This window comes from Prinia subflava, chromosome 1, assembly GCF_021018805.1.
Source record: "Prinia subflava isolate CZ2003 ecotype Zambia chromosome 1, Cam_Psub_1.2, whole genome shotgun sequence".
Taxonomy (NCBI): Eukaryota; Metazoa; Chordata; class Aves; order Passeriformes; family Cisticolidae; genus Prinia; species Prinia subflava.
Window position 1 is genome coordinate 11,930,548 of NC_086247.1, and position 18,624 is coordinate 11,949,171.

At 41.7% G+C, this 18,624-nt stretch overlaps 1 protein-coding gene across 13 annotated transcripts in view; it reads left to right on the forward strand.

Moving 5' to 3' along the window:
• ZHX1 (zinc fingers and homeoboxes 1) overlaps positions 1-18,501 on the forward strand; it is a 33,092-nt gene extending 14,591 nt beyond the window's left edge. For 6 of the 13 annotated variants that reach the window (XM_063416133.1, XM_063415873.1, XM_063416304.1 and 3 more), the window contains 2 exons: positions 2,329-5,736; positions 12,129-12,985. In XM_063416133.1, the coding sequence (XP_063272203.1) occupies positions 2,573-5,197 (2,625 nt within the window). In that variant the 5' untranslated portion in view covers positions 2,329-2,572 and the 3' untranslated portion in view covers positions 5,198-5,736; positions 12,129-12,985. The other 7 variants (XM_063416722.1, XM_063416470.1, XM_063416552.1 and 4 more) reach the window with 7 other exon arrangements.
• The last annotated feature ends 123 nt before the right edge of the window (positions 18,502-18,624 follow it).

Genomic DNA, 18,624 nt, shown 5'->3' on the forward strand with positions numbered 1-18,624 from the left:
TTGGCAAGGTCCCACACAGTCCTGTAAGCAGAACAGAAGAGGTATTTTAGAGGAAATGAAGATTCCAAGGATGATGCATAATTGGTTGGAAAAACTACACAACTGTGAGTTTTCATGATTCCCTGCTGCTACATTGAAAGAACCTGTCAAGTAGGGTGCTATAGGTGGAATAATCACATTAGCTCCAGGGATGAGGGAATGGAGGTTTCTGTAAAGTCTGTAGAGGAAAGAAGGCTGGACGGGTTGCAGGCATCTCATTTTATTGATATTTTACTGAATGCTGTCATAGCTCTTCATAGCCATAAATTAAACAGCACATCACAACATCCTGTAAAAAAAGAATTTACACAGTGTAGTCAGAAGAGCACAGATGCAGCTTTCTTTTTTTGAGACCTGTTTGCAACAAAGAAATGTGTTGCTGTCTTGGTAAACAGAAGAGGGACTCAATAATTGCCTATGCACCATAAGCAAAACCGAAGCACAGCAGAGATGTGATAGAGATTTAGCTAAAAGCCTGCAGGTGCTGTCATTGCCCATAGACCTGTTGGCTTTCAGGCACTGTGGACACTACTGAGTACATGAGGAGACTGGAGAAGAACGTTTATTGATTTGTTGAACAGGTTCCCATTTTATTCCTTATCTTCAGCCTTGCCTTCAGCATGCTCCAATGCTGCGTGTTTGATCAAATGTTGTTTTCACTTGTGCTCCAGGCCACCCCAGAACAGGACCCTTGGCTGGTGCCTAAGCTGGCTCCAGACTGCCCCATGTGTAGATCCTCTGTGCTGTGCTGGGGATGAGGCACTGCAGAGTACCACAGTCACTTCTCAAAACACAACTTCAGTCAGCAAAACTAGCTGTTAAGTTGCTTTATAAAATAGGCATTTTTGGCGTTTCTGAAATTTTACTCAAAATTGCAGAAACATTAGGTAATACCACCCAGCTCTTCCCCCAGAGCATTGCTCAATTTTGTCTTGGCAGTTGTCTTCCCTTTTGTCAAGAGCCCCCCAGCCCCACAGTGAAGCAGCACGGTTAATAATGTTCTACCTCTTGTCCCTCAGGACACTGAGACAAATGGATCTATTTAGCTTTGCTTCATAGTCCTACTGCTGCAAAGAGAAATGAGGTGGCCTGCAATAGGTACTTTGTACATGCAGGAAAATAAGTATCTTTTGCACTTCTGCGCTCAGTTTTACAGACTGCCACTATTAACTTGTGGAAGAAGAATATCTTTCTACTCCAGTACCATTAAGTAATTGTCATCCTGGAATGATGATTACCCAAGATTTATTGAGCATTTTCAGTGTCCTTAATGCCATGTAGCCATATCCTTGGCATAAAAAGGAGATTGTGTGAGGCTCTGCACTTTGGATGTAGTCACAGACATAGCGCAGAAAGTGACTGTTAAAAACATTTAAGGAGGATATTTATGAAGCAGTAAAGTGACACACAGCTTCAAAAACAGAGGTTATGGAGCAGCACTGGGTGGCAACTGTGGATGAACATTTTTATCTTTTGCCTAAAGAAAAAATGTGAAGCTAAGGCTTCTGCTTGGGCTATCAATCTTCAATGCTTTTTCTCTCTCTGTTACAGTTTACACAATCAGTCATGTCTCTGTTAATGCATAGAGGCATGAAAACAGATTTTAGTTAATTGCCATGTGCTAGCAATCAACTTTTATTGGTTTGAGATTGGTCTTCAATTGGAAAATGACATTTGGGAAGCTAGGAAGAAAGGATAATTGTCTTTTGTCTGTCAGAATGCCTTAAAAAGACATTGTTTTGCCTGCTTTCAGACATGGAAGAAAGACCTTGCACATGATTGTGCTTGTATGTATAATGCAGTAGAAAAATACTCTAAACCTGCCTTTCCTGGGACACTTCACAGCCTCTGATGTGAAAGACATGACAGAGCCAGCAGTGGAGATGTCATAGTGGGCTCAAGTTAGTGATAGGAAGGACTTGGGCTCACAGAACAGTTGAGAGAAGTTGTTATAGCTTAGGCAAAGCAGTCCCAAGGGCAAGACTGACCTCAGCACTGAAGGAAGAGGCTTCTGAAGCAAGGGAAACAGCCAGCAAGTTACCTGTTTCATACCATTCTCTTGTTTAGGTCTGTCACTGTATTAACATGAACTGAATCAAATTTCAACCTGTAATAAATGGATTGGATTTTGTCTTTCTTATCTTAGCTTGGAATGGGTCGTCCGATTTCAGGGTATGAGCAGTGGCACACTAAACCTCAAAGGACTGAATTACCTTAAACCATAATATGTAGCAAAATAGAAGTTATTATTTAAATTAAACTAATTCCACTGTCTCTTCTTTGCTACAGGTGGTGGATGTGGACTTTAAAACAGTGTGTCTCAACATCTCATCCTCAACTATTTTTAATCTGATTGCACTACGAAAGAAAAGCTGCTAATGGGATAAATGTTGAGACTTCACAAGAACTGACTTGAAGTACCGAAAGCCATTATTATTACTATTACTATTATTATTATTACTATTATTAATCAAGAAGAGCTTGAAGCTAAGTCTGTGTCTGACCAGGCATTATCATTTTGACAGTAACAGTCATGGCAAGTAAACGAAAGTCAACAACACCCTGCATGGTCTTAGCCAATGAGCAGGATCCAGATCTAGAAATGGTGTCAGACTTGGAGGAAGGACCACCTGTGCTCACGCCAGCAGATAACCCTACAGCAGAGAGTGTAACAAGTGATGAGGATGTTCATGAGTATGTGGATGCAGACAATAAGAAAAACACAAATAAAGTAGAAGGTGGTTATGAGTGTAAATACTGTACTTTTCAGACACCAGATCTCAATATGTTTACTTTTCATGTGGATTCAGAACACCCCAACGTAGTATTAAATTCATCCTACGTTTGTTTAGAATGTAATTTCCTTACCAAAAGATATGATGCCCTTTCAGAACATAATTTGAAGCACCACCCTGGAGAGGAGAATTTTAAATTGACTATGGTGAAACGTAATAACCAGACAATCTTTGAACAGACAGTAAATGATCTCACTTTTGATGGGAGTTTTGTTAGAGAAGAAAATGCTGGACAGGCTGACTCTTCTGAGGTCCCGTCATCAGGGATCTCCATCAGCAAAACTCCTATCATGAAAATGATGAAAAACAAGACCGAGTCTAAGCGTATTGCTGTTTTCCACAATGTAGTTGATGACATTCCTGGTGAAGAAAAGGGAACTGAAAATGAGCCAAACTCTGAAGAAGTAGCAGAAAACCCCCCAGCGGCAGTTTCTGAGTCAAAACCAAGCCATTCAGTTGTTTGCAGTGCAGCGGATGTGGCTGGTGCGGTGGTGACCCCGGCCCCGGTGCTTCAGCCTGGGGTGGCACAGGTTATAACAGCTGTTACAGCTCCACAGAACTCAAACCTGATTCCAAAAGTACTAATACCTGTAAATAGCATTCCAGCCTATAACTCTGCTTTGGATAACAATCCTCTTTTGCTTAACACCTACAACAAATTCCCATATCCAACCATGTCAGAAATCACTGTTCTTTCCTCTCAAGCTAAGTACACAGAAGAACAGATTAAAATATGGTTTTCTGCCCAGCGTCTGAAACACGGAGTGAGTTGGACGCCAGAGGAGGTGGAGGAAGCAAGGAGGAAACAATTTAATGGCACAGTGCATACAGTGCCACAGACAATTACTGTTATTCCAGCACACATTTCAGCTGCTAGCAATGGCTTACCTTCGATTTTACAGACATGCCAAATAGTTGGTCAGCCAGGACTCGTTCTCACTCAAGTTGCAGGTACAAATACATTACCAGTAACAGCCCCAATAGCTTTGACTGTAGCAGGAGTCCCAAACCAAACACAGTTACAGAAGAGTCAGATCCACAGTGCTCAGCCTATTGCAGAAACCAAACAAGTAGCTGCCGTTCCAGCCCCTCAGCCTATCAAAAATGAATCCACACTGATGAATCCTGACTCCTTTGGCATCAGAGCAAAAAAAACTAAGGAACAACTGGCAGAATTGAAAGTCAGCTACCTTAAAAACCAGTTTCCTCAAGACTCAGAAATTGTTAGACTTATGAAAATAACAGGCCTCACTAAAGGAGAGATCAAAAAGTGGTTCAGTGATACACGCTACAATCAGAGAAACTCAAAGAATAATCATGGGATTCATCTCAACAATGATTCATGTGCCACCATTGTTATTGATTCAAGTGATGAAATGAATGAATCTCCAACTGGAGTCACTCCACAGAGCAAGTCATCTTGGGGTACTTTTCCTGATTTCACCCCACAGAAACTGAAAGAGAAGACTTCTGAACAGCTGCAAGTCCTTGAAGCAAGTTTTCTTAATAACCCTGTCCTTACTGAGGAAGAGATGAATAGGTTGAGAGCTCAAACAAAACTGACCAGGAGAGAGATTGATGCCTGGTTTACAGAAAAAAGGAAATCAAATGTCTTGAAGGAAGAGGGAGCTGACATGAATGAAAGCAATGCTGGCAGCTCAAAAGAGGAGTCTGGAGAAACATCTGTAGGAGATGGAACAGCAGGAACAAAATCAGGGTGTTCCACTTCAAGCAAAATAGGCAAAAAATCACCAGAGCAGTTGCACATGCTCAAAAGTTCCTTTGTCCGTACTCAGTGGCCATCTCCACAAGAATACAACAAGCTGGCAGAAGAAACTGGGCTTCCAAGGTCAGAAATTGTGAGCTGGTTTGGAGATACTCGCTATGCCTGGAAAAATGGTGGATTGAAGTGGTATTACTATTACCAGAGTGCCAATGCAAACAGTCTGAATGGCCAAGGCTTTGCAAGGAAGAGAGGGAGAGGAAGACCAAAAGGGAGGGGGAGAGGGAGGCCCCGGGGGAGGCCTCGGGGAAGCAAGAGGTTAAATTGCTGGGACAGAGGTGTGTCGGTCATAAAATTTAAAACTGGAACAGCAATCCTGAAGGACTATTATATGAAGCACAAATTCCTTAATGAGCAAGACCTTGATGAACTGGTAGCCAAATCTCACATGGGATATGAGCAGGTCAGAGAATGGTTTGCAGAAAGGCAAAGAAGATTAGAACTTGGAATAGAGCTGTTTGATGAGAATGAGGAGGAAGATGAAATACTGGATGATCAGGAGGATGAGGAAGAAACAGATGATAGTGATACTTGGGAACCCCCCAGACATGTTAAACGTAAACTTTCAAAAACAGACTGATGTACAATTTGCAATTTGGGGGCCAAAAACCTATGAATTAGGTTTGATGTTATGGTGAAGAGCCAAATGATTTTTCATGGCCTTCAGTTTAGCAAGCAGCTGCTTAGCATCTTCCTTCCACCCGAGAGTACAAGGGCAAGATGCTGCCTGTGCAGGCAAGAACTGTTTGCTTTGTTGCTACAGGAGATGAACATCCTCAGGCCTGGCCTGGGACAGGAGGTTACAAATCAGATCAAGTTCAGCTCCTCCTTTTCCACACTACCAATGGGAAGGTTCATGTTCATCATACACGTGACTGCGTCTCAATATTTAATTGCCTTATGTTGTTTAAATCCAAAAAAACACAGACACTTTTTTTTTGTTGTCGTTGCTGTAAAAGAACATTGCCTGCTTGTGAAGGAGGAAAACACAAAAACATTAGATGTCTTTTTGCAAACATCACGTCATCTGAAAGGTTTCAAGGCCTGGGTTTATTTCTTAAGGAAAGCATTGAAAACAGAAGGGGAAAAGTGTGACAAAAGGAACCAATGAACCTAGGGGTGAGGATTGATTGGTTTAAGAAAATAAGGTGATATCTGCACCTTTTGCATATCTTCAGAGTGTTTTGGGTTTACAGAACTCGGACTGAAATGTTCCTTGTTGATAATTACGAGCTAACTGAATGAGTCTGATGCTAGAAGATGCTTTTTGTTACAGTTAATCCGTGTATCCCACATCAATCTAATTTAAATGCCTGACAGACTTGATGCAATTAATAGTAACACTTCTACCTTGTGCATTATTTCCTTTGTTGGAAGTGGTAAAAGAAGTATCTATATTTCTAGAAAAAGAGAATAATTTCTTGAACTCTGACACTGAGTTTTAAGGTTAACATAAGACAGAAACTGCCTAAAAGTTGTTCAGAGTTGATTAGGGGGTTGTAAGAATACACAGAAACAGAGATGAAAAGCATTTTTTGGTGCTAGTAAGAAAGGTTTTCAAGTAAGTTGTGGCAATGACATGGTGTTTAATTCACAAGCAAAATGAAGTTATATGGCTTTTAGATGCTTAATAATTACAAACACATTAGTGTTGAATTGTTCTTCAGTGATAGCCCAGTCGAGTGATTTGTGTGCAGATTTAACTGTAAAACATCCTAATTGTTGAATTTACCACTGTGCTGGTTGCTCCTAGGACTGCTGGGTGAACACATTTCTTGGAGGTGGTTTAATCTACCTGAACTGAACTCCAGAAGTAGTTTAATATAATATAAAACATTCCCATCTTAAATAAGTATATATAAAATAGGAAAAAAAAAAAGCTATTTGCTCTCAATACTGTGAAGTCATAGTGCAGTTTGAATTAGCAACTTAAAACCATGGGCCAAATTGCCACAAATTAGTTTAGGCAGATGTTTGGCATCCTAGAGAATTGGTACTCTGAGGAAGAGTAGTTTGTATTCTTGCTACTGCCAGCCTGCATTTTTAGAGATAAGTTACTTTATATTTAGATATCAAAAGATGGTGATGAATTGGTGCTGCTGTCACCAGCATTGTCTGCTTTTACATTGGCAGTGATGGAATGGATACTGGCAATCTCCTTTTGCACATCTGTCAGCATCTTCTCTGTAGGCTTCTGCATCTGATGACTAATGAGGACAGATAAGCGCAGAGAAAATGGGACCTAATGTCTCCCCATCTCCAAGAACCTATTTTAGAATTGTAGAATTAGTCTTTCTTCTGGACCATGATAACTGCCAAAATAAACAAGAAAGCCCTTTTAGTCATAATTTTCTGAAGCAGAGGAGTCCGTGTTAGATCTGATTTTCATATCTGATTGTGGGTGAAGCCCACGCTAAAAAGTAAGAAAGGGAATAGTGTCTGACAAAAAATATTGTTAACCTCCCAGAATTGCACTTCTGCTCACAGATTGAATAAGCTCCCTGAGCTGCAGGAGGATGTTTTATATGAAAGCCATTTACTGAGTGACCTCTTCTGACTGTTTTAAAATTATTGGAGAGAAAAAGGCAATAGCTTATGGTATATGTCATGAATTTGATGATGAAACTATTCCCTGGCTTCCAAGGCTCAAGCTGGTGAGACACAAAGTGGGCAGCATTGCTAGAGAGGAATAGCCAAGATCCCTCAGTTTAACTTTGGAGTGGGGCAGGAGCAAACCCATGTTGTCAGCGTATTTCACAGGAGTGTTTATGACTCTGCATGTGAGGTGGTACAAGAGAGATCGAGATCTGGCCTTTTCAGCATGGGGTTGGGAGGGATTCTCATTTGTCTGGTCATAGTGTGGATGATAGTAACAGTGTGCTGTTGTAGATGCCAGCAGATACAAGAAAGACTCAAGCTAGCTTCAAGCTCTGTTGGGAATACAGGGTCAAAAATCTGTGCTTGCTGAGTAGGAAAGAACAAAGCTAGGAGGAAAACATGCTATTTTTAAGTTTCCAAAAATATTAAACCAAATCCTTGGGAATATGCCTCCAGCAAGCAAAATCTGGAGTTGCCTTAATCCTTGAAGTTGACCCAGAATTAATTTTCTTTAAAAAAACCCCAAAAACCCCAAACAACCAAGCAACCCATGCAAATAAATATCTCCATTTTTGTTAGCAGAGACTTATTTAGGTTAGCTAGGAACGCTGTCTTTAAAAATGGGGAAAATTACAAAGATCCAAGTTAATTATGTGATTAAACCGGGATATTTTCCACTTTGGCAGTGTTCTATTAAGTAACACTTAGCTACAGTGGTAGGCCTTAGCACATCTGGTCTGAAAAACACAGGAAGAGGAAATACATTGTTTATCAGACTAAATGTAGTTGGATTGGAGGTCTTCTTTCAGTAGAACAGTCAGAGACAGTGGCTGATGCATACTGGGCCAGATTTTCGGTTGTTGTAAATACTAGAGTTGCATGTATTCCACTGGTTATACCAGTATTTACAGCCTGATGAGAAAATTAACTCCTTGCCGAACATAAAATTTAAATTAAACCATGTGCTGTGGATTAGCTAATGAGAGATGCAGAGTCTACACATAGCATGCTGGGCTACATGCACATTTGAAGCCTTTCAGTTGTGCCAAGGATGAGGAAAAGCTGGGTGGGTTCAGCATGAAGACAGAAGTTGTATGCATTCATTTTTGCCCATAGTCTGACTGTTACTCCTGTTTAAACAGAGTCCATTCATTACCAGTCTGTTTCATGTTTAAAGCATGTGTATATTTGTGTATATTTGCACTGCATACTGGGAGAGAGGTAAACTCCTTCCAGAGGTCTCCTGCATCAGGACTGCCATGGGAAGCATTGGAAAGTGCTGTGGTCAGTTGTATCTCTGATGTGTGGTCATGGCTGGTGGGAACTCAGAGCTACTGGTAACAGTGGTTTAGATTCATCTCAGCCACCCTTAGGCTGCTGTGGGCACTGTGCAGTCACTGAGAGAAACAGGAATGGTCAGTGGGTGGAAAGGATAAGGCAGCTTCTCATTTACCAGTCACATCCAGGAAATGCCCTGAACTCAAGCACATCAGCAGGGGTCTTAATTTATTATGATTCCAAGCACCTCTGTGCTCATCAGCAGTGCACCCCTGCAAGCCTGGCTGCCTCTTGCAGTTTATGCACAACTGCAAAGTGTTTTGGAGGCCATCTGGACTTGAGTTATACTGGCACTGGGAAAGGAAGGGGAAAGAAAATACATCTGCCCAGGAATAAGTGTCCATGTGACTTTCTTGATTTTCCTGCATGGTAAGGACTGTGTCTAGATGAACCTGTGGTATGTTTTCTTACTTCTGTGGAGCTTCACCTCTTAGGTTTGAGCCAGGCTTCAGTGATTGTCACTGACATTGAGATGAAGAAACTCTGATCTTGCTTAGATCTTACCTCTGGGGGGCTGGTTTCTCAGTCTTTGTTGGGACCACTACATCAGCATTCATTTGTGAGCATCAGTTCCTTTAGAGCTAAACTAGTGCATTTCTTTTCATCTGCTGTTTCTGCCAGGACTGCCTGCTCTCCTGATGCCAGTTGTGCTGTCTCTGGGATTCAGCTAAAGAGAGAATACAGATAATCCTGTGCCAGAACGGAGAGGGAAAAGAGCTAACAGAAATAAAGCAGTGTTACAACTAGGGACAGCATCCACCATCACAGTATCGTCCTGCTTCGTGGCATGTTCTGCCCTCGCTTCTGAGTGCAGTGAAAGAGCACAGTTCCATCTTAAACAGTGCTGTCACCAGGATCACCTCTCAGTGACCCCAGAGCTAGTGCTGGAAAAAAGAAAGTCAGGCCTATTCCCCTGGAGGTTTGAATGAACTAACAGTGCTGGCTTGTAAGAAGTGAACAGAAGGGAAAATGCAGAAGCTTGAAGGCTCTGACTTTTGCCTGCCCTGCAGAATTTACTTTTCTAGAAGCTGATAAGCAAAACAAGTTTAACTCGTTCTGTTCTGACAGAAAGTGTAAAATTTTACAGTCATTCCTTTTTAGCATAGAAATCTCTTCTTTGTTTGAAAGCAAAGAGGAAAAATACCTAGTACCTGATTATTAGAATTTAGTATATTATCTCTAATATACTATATTTACACTATAGTAAATGAGGCCATGTCCTTTTTAACCTTGCCTGGTACCATGAAAACTGCTTTTTCATTGCATTATGAACTATAATTCATAATTCAAAGTTACTGACTGTAACTGATTATTGGGAAACTCATGCAATGTCCACACATGACATGAAATAATTCTCTAATGGATGATTTGCTCACCTAGAATAAAAGCAGGTTTTCTTTTGCTCTCCAAGAAATGCTTGAGGCAAGCAAATGCACTCCTTTCCCCTCTACAGAGCAAAGAAAGGATTTCTGGATCCCGTGCAAAGTGATTCATGGCTGTACACAGTCCCCGTAGGCCAGAAAGCCCAAAGATGCAGACATTCTCCTCCTCCGTTTTCCTCTGAAATGAGAGCACAGCAGTAACTCTGACAGCTGATCTCTGGCTGCTGAGTAACCAGGCTGTGGTTTGAGGTGGGGAGCGTTTTCCCTTTTGCACTTAGCGGAGTACTGTGTATTCAGGCTGGATGTCAGTATTTGCTTCTGTAAATATGGTAGTATCGATTTGCGTCCTCCACCTGAGTCCAATACCTGTCTATATTCATATCTCCCAAGGAGAGAAGATAATCCTTAAGCTTCTGTTAAATACCCCTGCCCTAACCTGAAGGCACAAAAGTAGAGTGCAATGAAATATAGTTATTTAATTTATTTTTTTTCTTTGAAACCAATTTTGCTTGCATTTAGTAGTAATTGAGAGATAGTATCAATGACCAGAGAACAATAAAACTTTTAAGAATTGTTTATAATACTTGGAATGATGGTGTAAATCAAAGATGGAAAGGGCTAGTAGACGATTCAGTTCTCTACACTGAACAGTGCTTGGGTTACGTCTGTATTCTCCATCCAGCTTGTGGTATCCTAGGATTAGAAGATTTACCAAGAAGCATGACACAAACTTACCACGTCAAGTTACTTGAGGTTTGCTGATGTATTAAAATTCTGTAGGAAAATATTTTGAAATAAGAATGTCAACAGAAAGTGAAAAATCCCCTTAATGGCTACTAACCCACAATAACTCGAATTTCTGCATTTTTCCCCGCTTCTAAAAAGGGATATTTTGAAGCACAGGTGGGTTATAGCCAGTATTTCCAAGTTCAGTGGTTGGCGTTCTCGGGGATTTTTCTTTCTCTGTGATGGAGAGCATCTGCACCTTTTCAGTGAACAGTCATTGCAAAACCAACTCACACAACATTATAAAATGTAGAGGGATAACTGAGCATGCTGTAGCACTTTCCATGAATCAAGGTGGGATTTGTCTGATGCATGTTGATGTCTGCATTGGGACAAGCCACTGTAGGTAATCAGCCCAGCAAGGAATGCAGACCTGCTCATCCTGCATGCCTGGAGTCGCTCAGAGAACTGCACCCCAGCTCCACTGACTTACCCTGACTTGCAGGCAGCCACTGACACTGCAGACATCTGGCATTGTAGAGAGATCTTCTGGCTGGATTGCAGCACTGGTCTTCGTGTTGTGGTTAGCAATGGTACTGACCTCTGCTCCCAACTTGATGTTTGTTGGGAAATGAGGCCTTTTTTTTTTTTTTTTTTCCTTTTATTTAGAGCAGGTAGCACTACAGTGGTGGATAAAGTAACTGATCCTTTATTATAATACTGTGGCATAAAAATGCTTTGGGTTTTCTCAAGGATTTTAGAGATAAGGTTATTGTGTGATCATTGGACTGTGCATAACCTAGAATGTGTTAGGACACATAATATTTGTGTCCTGAATGATGAAAGTATTTCCTTATTCAATACTAGCTACCTATCATGAAACTGTCCCTAAAGAATCTGCTAGAATGACAGAAGAGTCAAGTCTTCAGCTATGCTATGAAATGATCAACCACAAGAGCTCTGCTGTGATTTCAGAATGTTCCCCCCATCTTCCAGTTTCAGCTTACAAAAGTATTTCCAACCCTGCATAGTTGGCTATCTGTATGTATGCTTACAGTCTGTACAGAAATGCACTAAAATGAGTTGCCCTACCTGGGAAGGCTTTATATTGTATAGAAAATGTGGCACTAGGTACTGCTCTTCATGTGCACAGGAGAGTTAACAGGTGTCAGTATCGTTTACAGAAATGATGGCGCTTTGCAATTTTCTATAATATATTGCAATATATTTAAATGTCCTGTTTGACATGTGAAATGAAATTAAGTTAATGCATTGTTATGTATTTGAAGTATGAGGAAGATGATTCACTAACGACCAGCAAGGTTTTTAGAAAGGTGTCCAGTATGTAGCCGTCTGTGTGAACTGTCTGGTGTACGTGATATTAAAGGAAGCAACTATACTGTCACTGTTTAGAATGAAGAGTTTCTTTTGAATGATGCAATAGCTTACAATGTCTTTCCTTTGTAGCTGCCCAGTGTGGTGAAGGGGAAGCAATTCTTGAAAAATTTCAAGATAACTGGTTAACTGTGAATGGGCCTAATCTTTCGTGAAACCAAGAAAATTTTTGGACACACACAGGACTTGAATACTCAAAAGGATTGGAACTTAGTGTTGTGCCAAAGTTAAACTACTGCAGTTGGCAGTTCTGCACTGTAAATAGAAGACTGATTAAAAGACAGCTTGTAAAAAAATTTCAAATTTTAATACAGTACATTTTTATTCTGATACATGATGGAAACATTCTGTTTCAGACCTTTTTTGAAGAGGCTTCAGTGACCACTAGATTTTGTCCTCTTATATTTTGTTTGGCCTAATACTATATGTTTTAGTAAGATGGGCTTTATTGCCTGTGTTCTTTGATATGTGATTAAGCTTATAGCTTTGAGTGACCAAACATTTTACAGAGTAAAAGTTCTTAGAAACAGTATAATGTAACTGATATTTCTGTGTCTTATTTATCAGGCTCTGCACAAACTTGGAAAGTTGTGCTGGACTTGTACAACTCGTATATGGGAACGCAGCATACTTCTGGATATTACAAACCTAAGCCTTTGTGGCTGTATGGGTCTTGTCTTTGGATTTATTTTTGTTATTTTTTTGAGGCAAAGAAACGAATGGATGCTGCTGTAAAATATTTGTAATATTGCCATTATTTCTTTCTGTAGCAATTATTGCTTTTGCTTCAACAGATAAGGAAAATAAATCAGAGATAGAAAAATCGTAAAGATGCTGGTAGAAGAAAGGATCATGTGAGAACTTCTGAAAATAAACTTTGTACCAAAAATTTGAAAACAGAAATAATGGAATAAATGTCTCCTTACTGAGTGTGTGTGGTTTTAAAAGGTGGTGTGGAAACCAGGAATCGCATCTGTATGAAAATGTCACAAACCAAATCTTCTCAAATATCATTTTCCCTGTTACACAAAACAGAATTTCCCCAATTCCTCAGATGCACTGAATTCGGAGAACTGACTTGGCTGAAGAGCCAGGGTGAGGTCAGCTTCACTGTGAGTCAGTCCAGCTGCTCATTGCTGAACTGTTCTGCCGTGTCAGCAGCCCAGGGACGTTCACGTGATTTTCCTCATTACAGCAGATGCTTTTTATTTGAAATAGTCAGGGTGGGGAGAGTAGGGGTGAGTAGGAACCACCTCCTTACTGAAGTCCCTGTCAGTTGGACAGGCCACTTTAAATGTGTCTTTTCCTGAGATGAGAAGGGCCTGAGGACAGAGCTGGTGTTGAGCTCTGCCCTTGTCCCCTGAGCCCAACCTGTTGCTCCCTGCCGGAGGCAGTGCCCTGTCCTGCTTTGTGTCATTCACCACTCCCGTCCATTGCAGTGTTGAGCTGCAGCTGGAGGAACCTGGGTCTGAGATTGTCCTGCTGGACCTGGCATTGTGCTTGCACATGTATGCCCAGCAAAGAAAAAGATGTCTAAAGAGAGAGAGTCGTTCCTGTGCTGTAGGTAATGTTAGTCTGAAAAGTGGCATCTCTAGCTGAAGTAGTGACCTAAGCACAGGACTGGAGATGAGCACGAGTCATCACCACAGCTTGGTGTTTGGCCAAATAGTTTTACTCAGTTGGGTAAAAAAAAAAGAATGCTTATTCAAGAATCCATCCGTTAATGAGGGAGTTACAAGAAGCATCAGATTATGCATGCCTTTTTTTAAAGGTACCTTTTTTGTTTACAGTGTTATCAGCAGTTCCAAAATGCTGCAATTCAGTGGATATTTTCACAAGAGATCAGCCGGCCTTGCGGGTCGTTTCCTGTTCCCCAGCCCCTTCTTCCCAATATCTTTCAGCTTGCATTTGTTTTCATAACAATACTATCAACTACTATTTTTACAAATTTAAAATACCAAGCCACTTTGTGTCCCGCCTTTTTTCCTTTGTATGCCAGAAAATCCCCTCTGTAAATTGTTCCGTGTGGGTTCGGTGTTGCTTTGAAATATTGCTAGTGGAGATCCCTAGTCTCAAATAAATGGTGGTTTCTAACATTTTTGGTGGTTAAATGACTTGTTGCACTTCAAGTACTGTAAAATGAAATATTTTAATATATGTTTCTACTGCTGTTATATTGAACTACTAGCACTGTGACTAATTTCTCTCCCATGTGTGTTTCTTTACAGGTTCAGTGTTGAGCTGATCCTCAGTACCTTAAAATACTTGGTAGAAGAAAGAAAAGATGGAAAAAGGGAATGAAAGTGTGTGTCACACCTAGTTGATTTGTGTCTTTGGGTGAAAATAAAGGTCAGTGTTGGCAGTAATTCTCCTCTTAGTGATCTTCAGTTTTCCTAAATGAGAGCCAAAGAGGAAAAAAGCATAACTTCAGTGAAGCCTGTCTTAAGGGACAAACAAGGAAGAGAGCCCACAAATAGCCTGTAATAATGACGTGTTGTGAACCAGAGATGGCACAAATAGTATTGCAGATGTAACTGCTCTCAGGTCTGGAGTTTCCAGCAGCTGGCCAGAGGCTCCAGATGAAGTCTAGCTGCAAGAATTTCTGTGCAAGTATCACACCTGGCACCCACAACAGGCAGAACTGGAGCCCCGTAGATGCTCTGTTATGGAAGGGGTTCATCATTTTTCCTAGAGATACCATAGAGTAAAAAACTGCATCACTGATGTATGTTTTACAGTTTTCTTTCCTCTGAATGAGCTTGATGTGCAATTATTGGGGGAAAGGAGCAATTGTGAGCAAAGTCCATTCTGGATTTCTGCATTTTGTTTGCATGTGTTCATTGAGCAGTGCTTTCCCTCTGCTGTGACTCACACTTTCTTCAGGCATTGCTACTTGTATAAGGCACTAAGAAGACATAGAAGTTAAATTTAATAGCACTTTCCATTAGTCCTCTCCAGCAGTCCAAAAGCTGTATGGGAAACGAGGCATTGCAGAATCAACAGCTTGGTTGTTTCCCATGTGGAGGCAGCCTCCATATGGAAAAACTGAGCAAGGCTTGAAAAAACCTGAGTTGCAAGGGTCGCTGAAGGGGGCAGGCCTGAAGCCCTGGGTGTATTTCTTCAGTGTAGCTTATTTTTTTCTAATTATTTTGATTTGTTTCTCTTTTTCCCTGCTAGACAGCAATATGGTAGTAAGTCAGCTCAGTTTATTCAATGTTGTTACAAAAAAGGTCTTAAATGGTGTCCTGGAGGAGTTGCCATCAGTGTTGCATGGTCCTGCCCAGTCCTGAAAACTGCAGTAGGAAAGTTTTAACCTAGAGAAGTAAGGAATCCACTGTAGTCTCTGCGACCTGGTTTCATCACAAGTAGCAATTAAGCAACAAGCATAACAATGGCCAGGGCAAGTTAGTGAGTTTTTGGAAAAACTGATAAAACTGAAAGAAGGGTGTAGAAGGAGGCATACAAACCTCTCCATGCCCAGTCCTGGAACTCTGTTGGTTGTTTTTCCAGTTAGGGCAGTAGACTGGAGATACCACCCTTGGCCATGACTTTTGTATTCACCTACCATCAAGGCACAACCTCAGTACTTGTACTACATGACTGAGTGAAACAGCTCAGACACATGATCACATCACTACTGGAAAATGTGTAAGCTTGCCTGGCAAGATCACTGTTTTAGGATTCTTTCAGTACTTGATCACTTTCTTCTTTCTATCTTTCCAGAAAGCTTTTTTCCTCTTTTCGACAGCTTTCTGGTCAAACCCAAGGGCGTACTCATTCTGCTCATCATTTATCCCACTAGACAGAAAATAGTTGCAAAACCCATTAACAGCTGAACACATCTGTGTGCAGTGCACCCTTTTGGCAATACCAACTTTATTGGGTTTTGTGAGGCCTGAGAGGGATGGATTATGGCCTTGTTAATATGGCTTGCCAGGGGCTTGAAAGGATGCACTGAAAAGTAGAGCAGGCAAATAAACCGTTTTTGGGGGGATGCATCTTCTCCTGTCTGTCCGAAGGACCCCTAAGAAGTGTTTGACGTCTATAAATAACAAACAGTTCACTCTCTTTGATTGCCACAATGCACCCCTTACCTCCCCACTCAATTTTCGTCATGTCTAACTAGAACTAGAGCTTAGTGTCATCATTGTAAGTTATGCTAGAGTTCATCTGAGCTCGTCAGAGCTTTTTTTATTTGGAGTTTGTAGTAATGATAACCTCTGTCTGCCCCAAACCATTAAATGTTATTTGTATTACCCTCCCAGCAGTCATGGACAAAATCCCCTTACATGTGTCACCACGCAAAGAAGATGAAAGATGGTTTCTGCTGTAAAGAACATTTAATCTAAATAAAAGGCAAGAGACAAAGGACACAGTGAGACAATATCAGCAAATAAAGAGCTGCTCTTCTTCTTCTTTCATGAGTGTGTTTAGGGAAGAGTGTATGTTATGACTATCCAACAAGAAAACTAACCTTCCCTCAAGGTACGAATCTTTCATAATGTCTGGAAGAATCCACTTAATTCAGGAGCCACCCCATCCTTTGAGTAATACTGCCTATGGGCCTTCCTTGGCCTTTCTTTCTTTGAGGAGAAAACTACTCTCTCTCCTTCATTTTCCAAAGGCAGCTGCTTTCCAGTGTGTTTTAATAAAGCCATGTGAACTTCATTATTCGTGGCCAATGTGTGTGGGTAGTGCCTCCCCAGATAGGGCCCTAGTTACTGACTGAGTTTCTTGTTTCTGCTGTGTGTGGTGAATGGTCTCTGAAGCCTTTGTGGTGTGTCTGTGTGCTGGCATATGAGTGGCTGGGACCCATGTGGCTAGGACCCATGGAGGCTATTACAATACAAATAACAACATCAGTAATTAAAGAAACACTTGAGGAGGATCTTCTGAATAGATTTTGCCTCAGGGAAATGGGGAGAAGGGCTTTAGACAAACTCTGTCTTCCACACTGAATTTCCTTTTCCTGACCAGAAGATTCAGGGAATAGGACAGTGTGGAAAAACCCTGCCTATCGCTGGAGTTGTGTGCACAACCTGGGCTGTGTCTGGGCTCTCCCTGACTGCAAGAGGAAGCTCCTGAAGCTCCCTGGCCTTCCCCTGCTCGCCTGCCCCCGCTCACCGCGGGTGAAGCTGGGTCACAGCCCCTCAGCGCTGCTGTAATGAGGCACGCTCGTGTGAGCAGCCACAATGGCTTTGCTGATGTGAGGAACTCGCTTGGAGGCCTCAGCTTACTGGAGCCCACTTTTATTGGTCCAGTATTCATGTGCCGAGCTGGTGGCTAGCAGTGGAGTAAGACCCTGGCTGCCTTTAGGGAGAGATTCATCTCTAGCTTTTTATCCCTGAAGCCGCCTTCACAGAGCAGCTGCAGCAGCACAGGCTCTTGTAGGGCTCGTGTATCTGAGCCCCCTCAAAGCTGCCGCTTCCAGGGATGATGTTTCTCCTCTGTGAAGCCAAGGCTAACAGCATCAAGGTAAATCATGCCATGCAAACTTGGGCAAACAGCTTTACTTAAGTACAGTGAGAATTTGTTGTCTGGCAGCTACACTGATGACTTGGATCTTAGGGGAAAAACTGAGCAAACCTCCAGTGCTGACAAGGCAGAGGGATTTCTTAAAGTTGCATTTTTTCGTTTCTGTAACTAATATATGAGGAGCTTTTAAAATGTCTTCGGGGGGGCAGGGGAGAGCCAGGCAAAGAAGAAATGAAGAAGAGAGGCATTACTTTGCCCATGACTCACAACTGAAACCACACAATCAGCTGCTAGGCCTCCTGTGTGGCACTTGGGAATCGTGGCTCTCCTATCACTGATTTACCAGACAAAGGCATTCTCTGCATTGCAACACAGAGCCTTTGGTAGACCACGTTGGTATCCTCAGAAGATGGTCAAAACCCCCAGCCCTGGAGGACTCTGCAATCCAAGCTGGCAGCCAACCAGCTGCTGTGGGATTTGCCCCTGAGAATGCCTTGCTTTTTGTGTTTTCCTTTGAGCTGTGGCCACATTTGACTTTGATTACTCCTATTTCTTTTTCTGAATTTTCTTCTTTTTGTTTGTGCTTATTTGCCTTTCTGGATTTTTGTGCCTTTTTCATCAGACCAGTGTGTTGCAGTGTGAGCTGCAGTCCTGGGGTAAGGGGAAAGGGAACCTGTGTGCCCAGTGCATGTGAGGAGCAACAGGTGCTGAAACTGTTCAGACACTTGTGCCAGCCTCCAGTCTGACCTCGTGTGCTTTGCCTACCCTGGTCTGCAGGCAGGAGGAAGCCAGATGGTTTTGATGTGTGCATACAAGTGATTGTCCTCATCTACCTTGATACTTTTAACAGAAAGACTGAAGCTGACATGTCAAGCAAACTCCTGGTTCTCTCAAGACTTAATTGCTGAACAGATTCCTCTGTGCTGGAGGGCTTGTTTGTCAACTAGCAGTCTACAAGCAAAAGAACCATCAATCTGCTTTTATTTTTCTGATCAAATCCAACTACCAAAGTTGAGTTTCTACCAACTACCCTGGCATTTATGCCAGATCACGCTACATCCAGTCACAGCTCTGCTGGTATGGTTGAGTATTT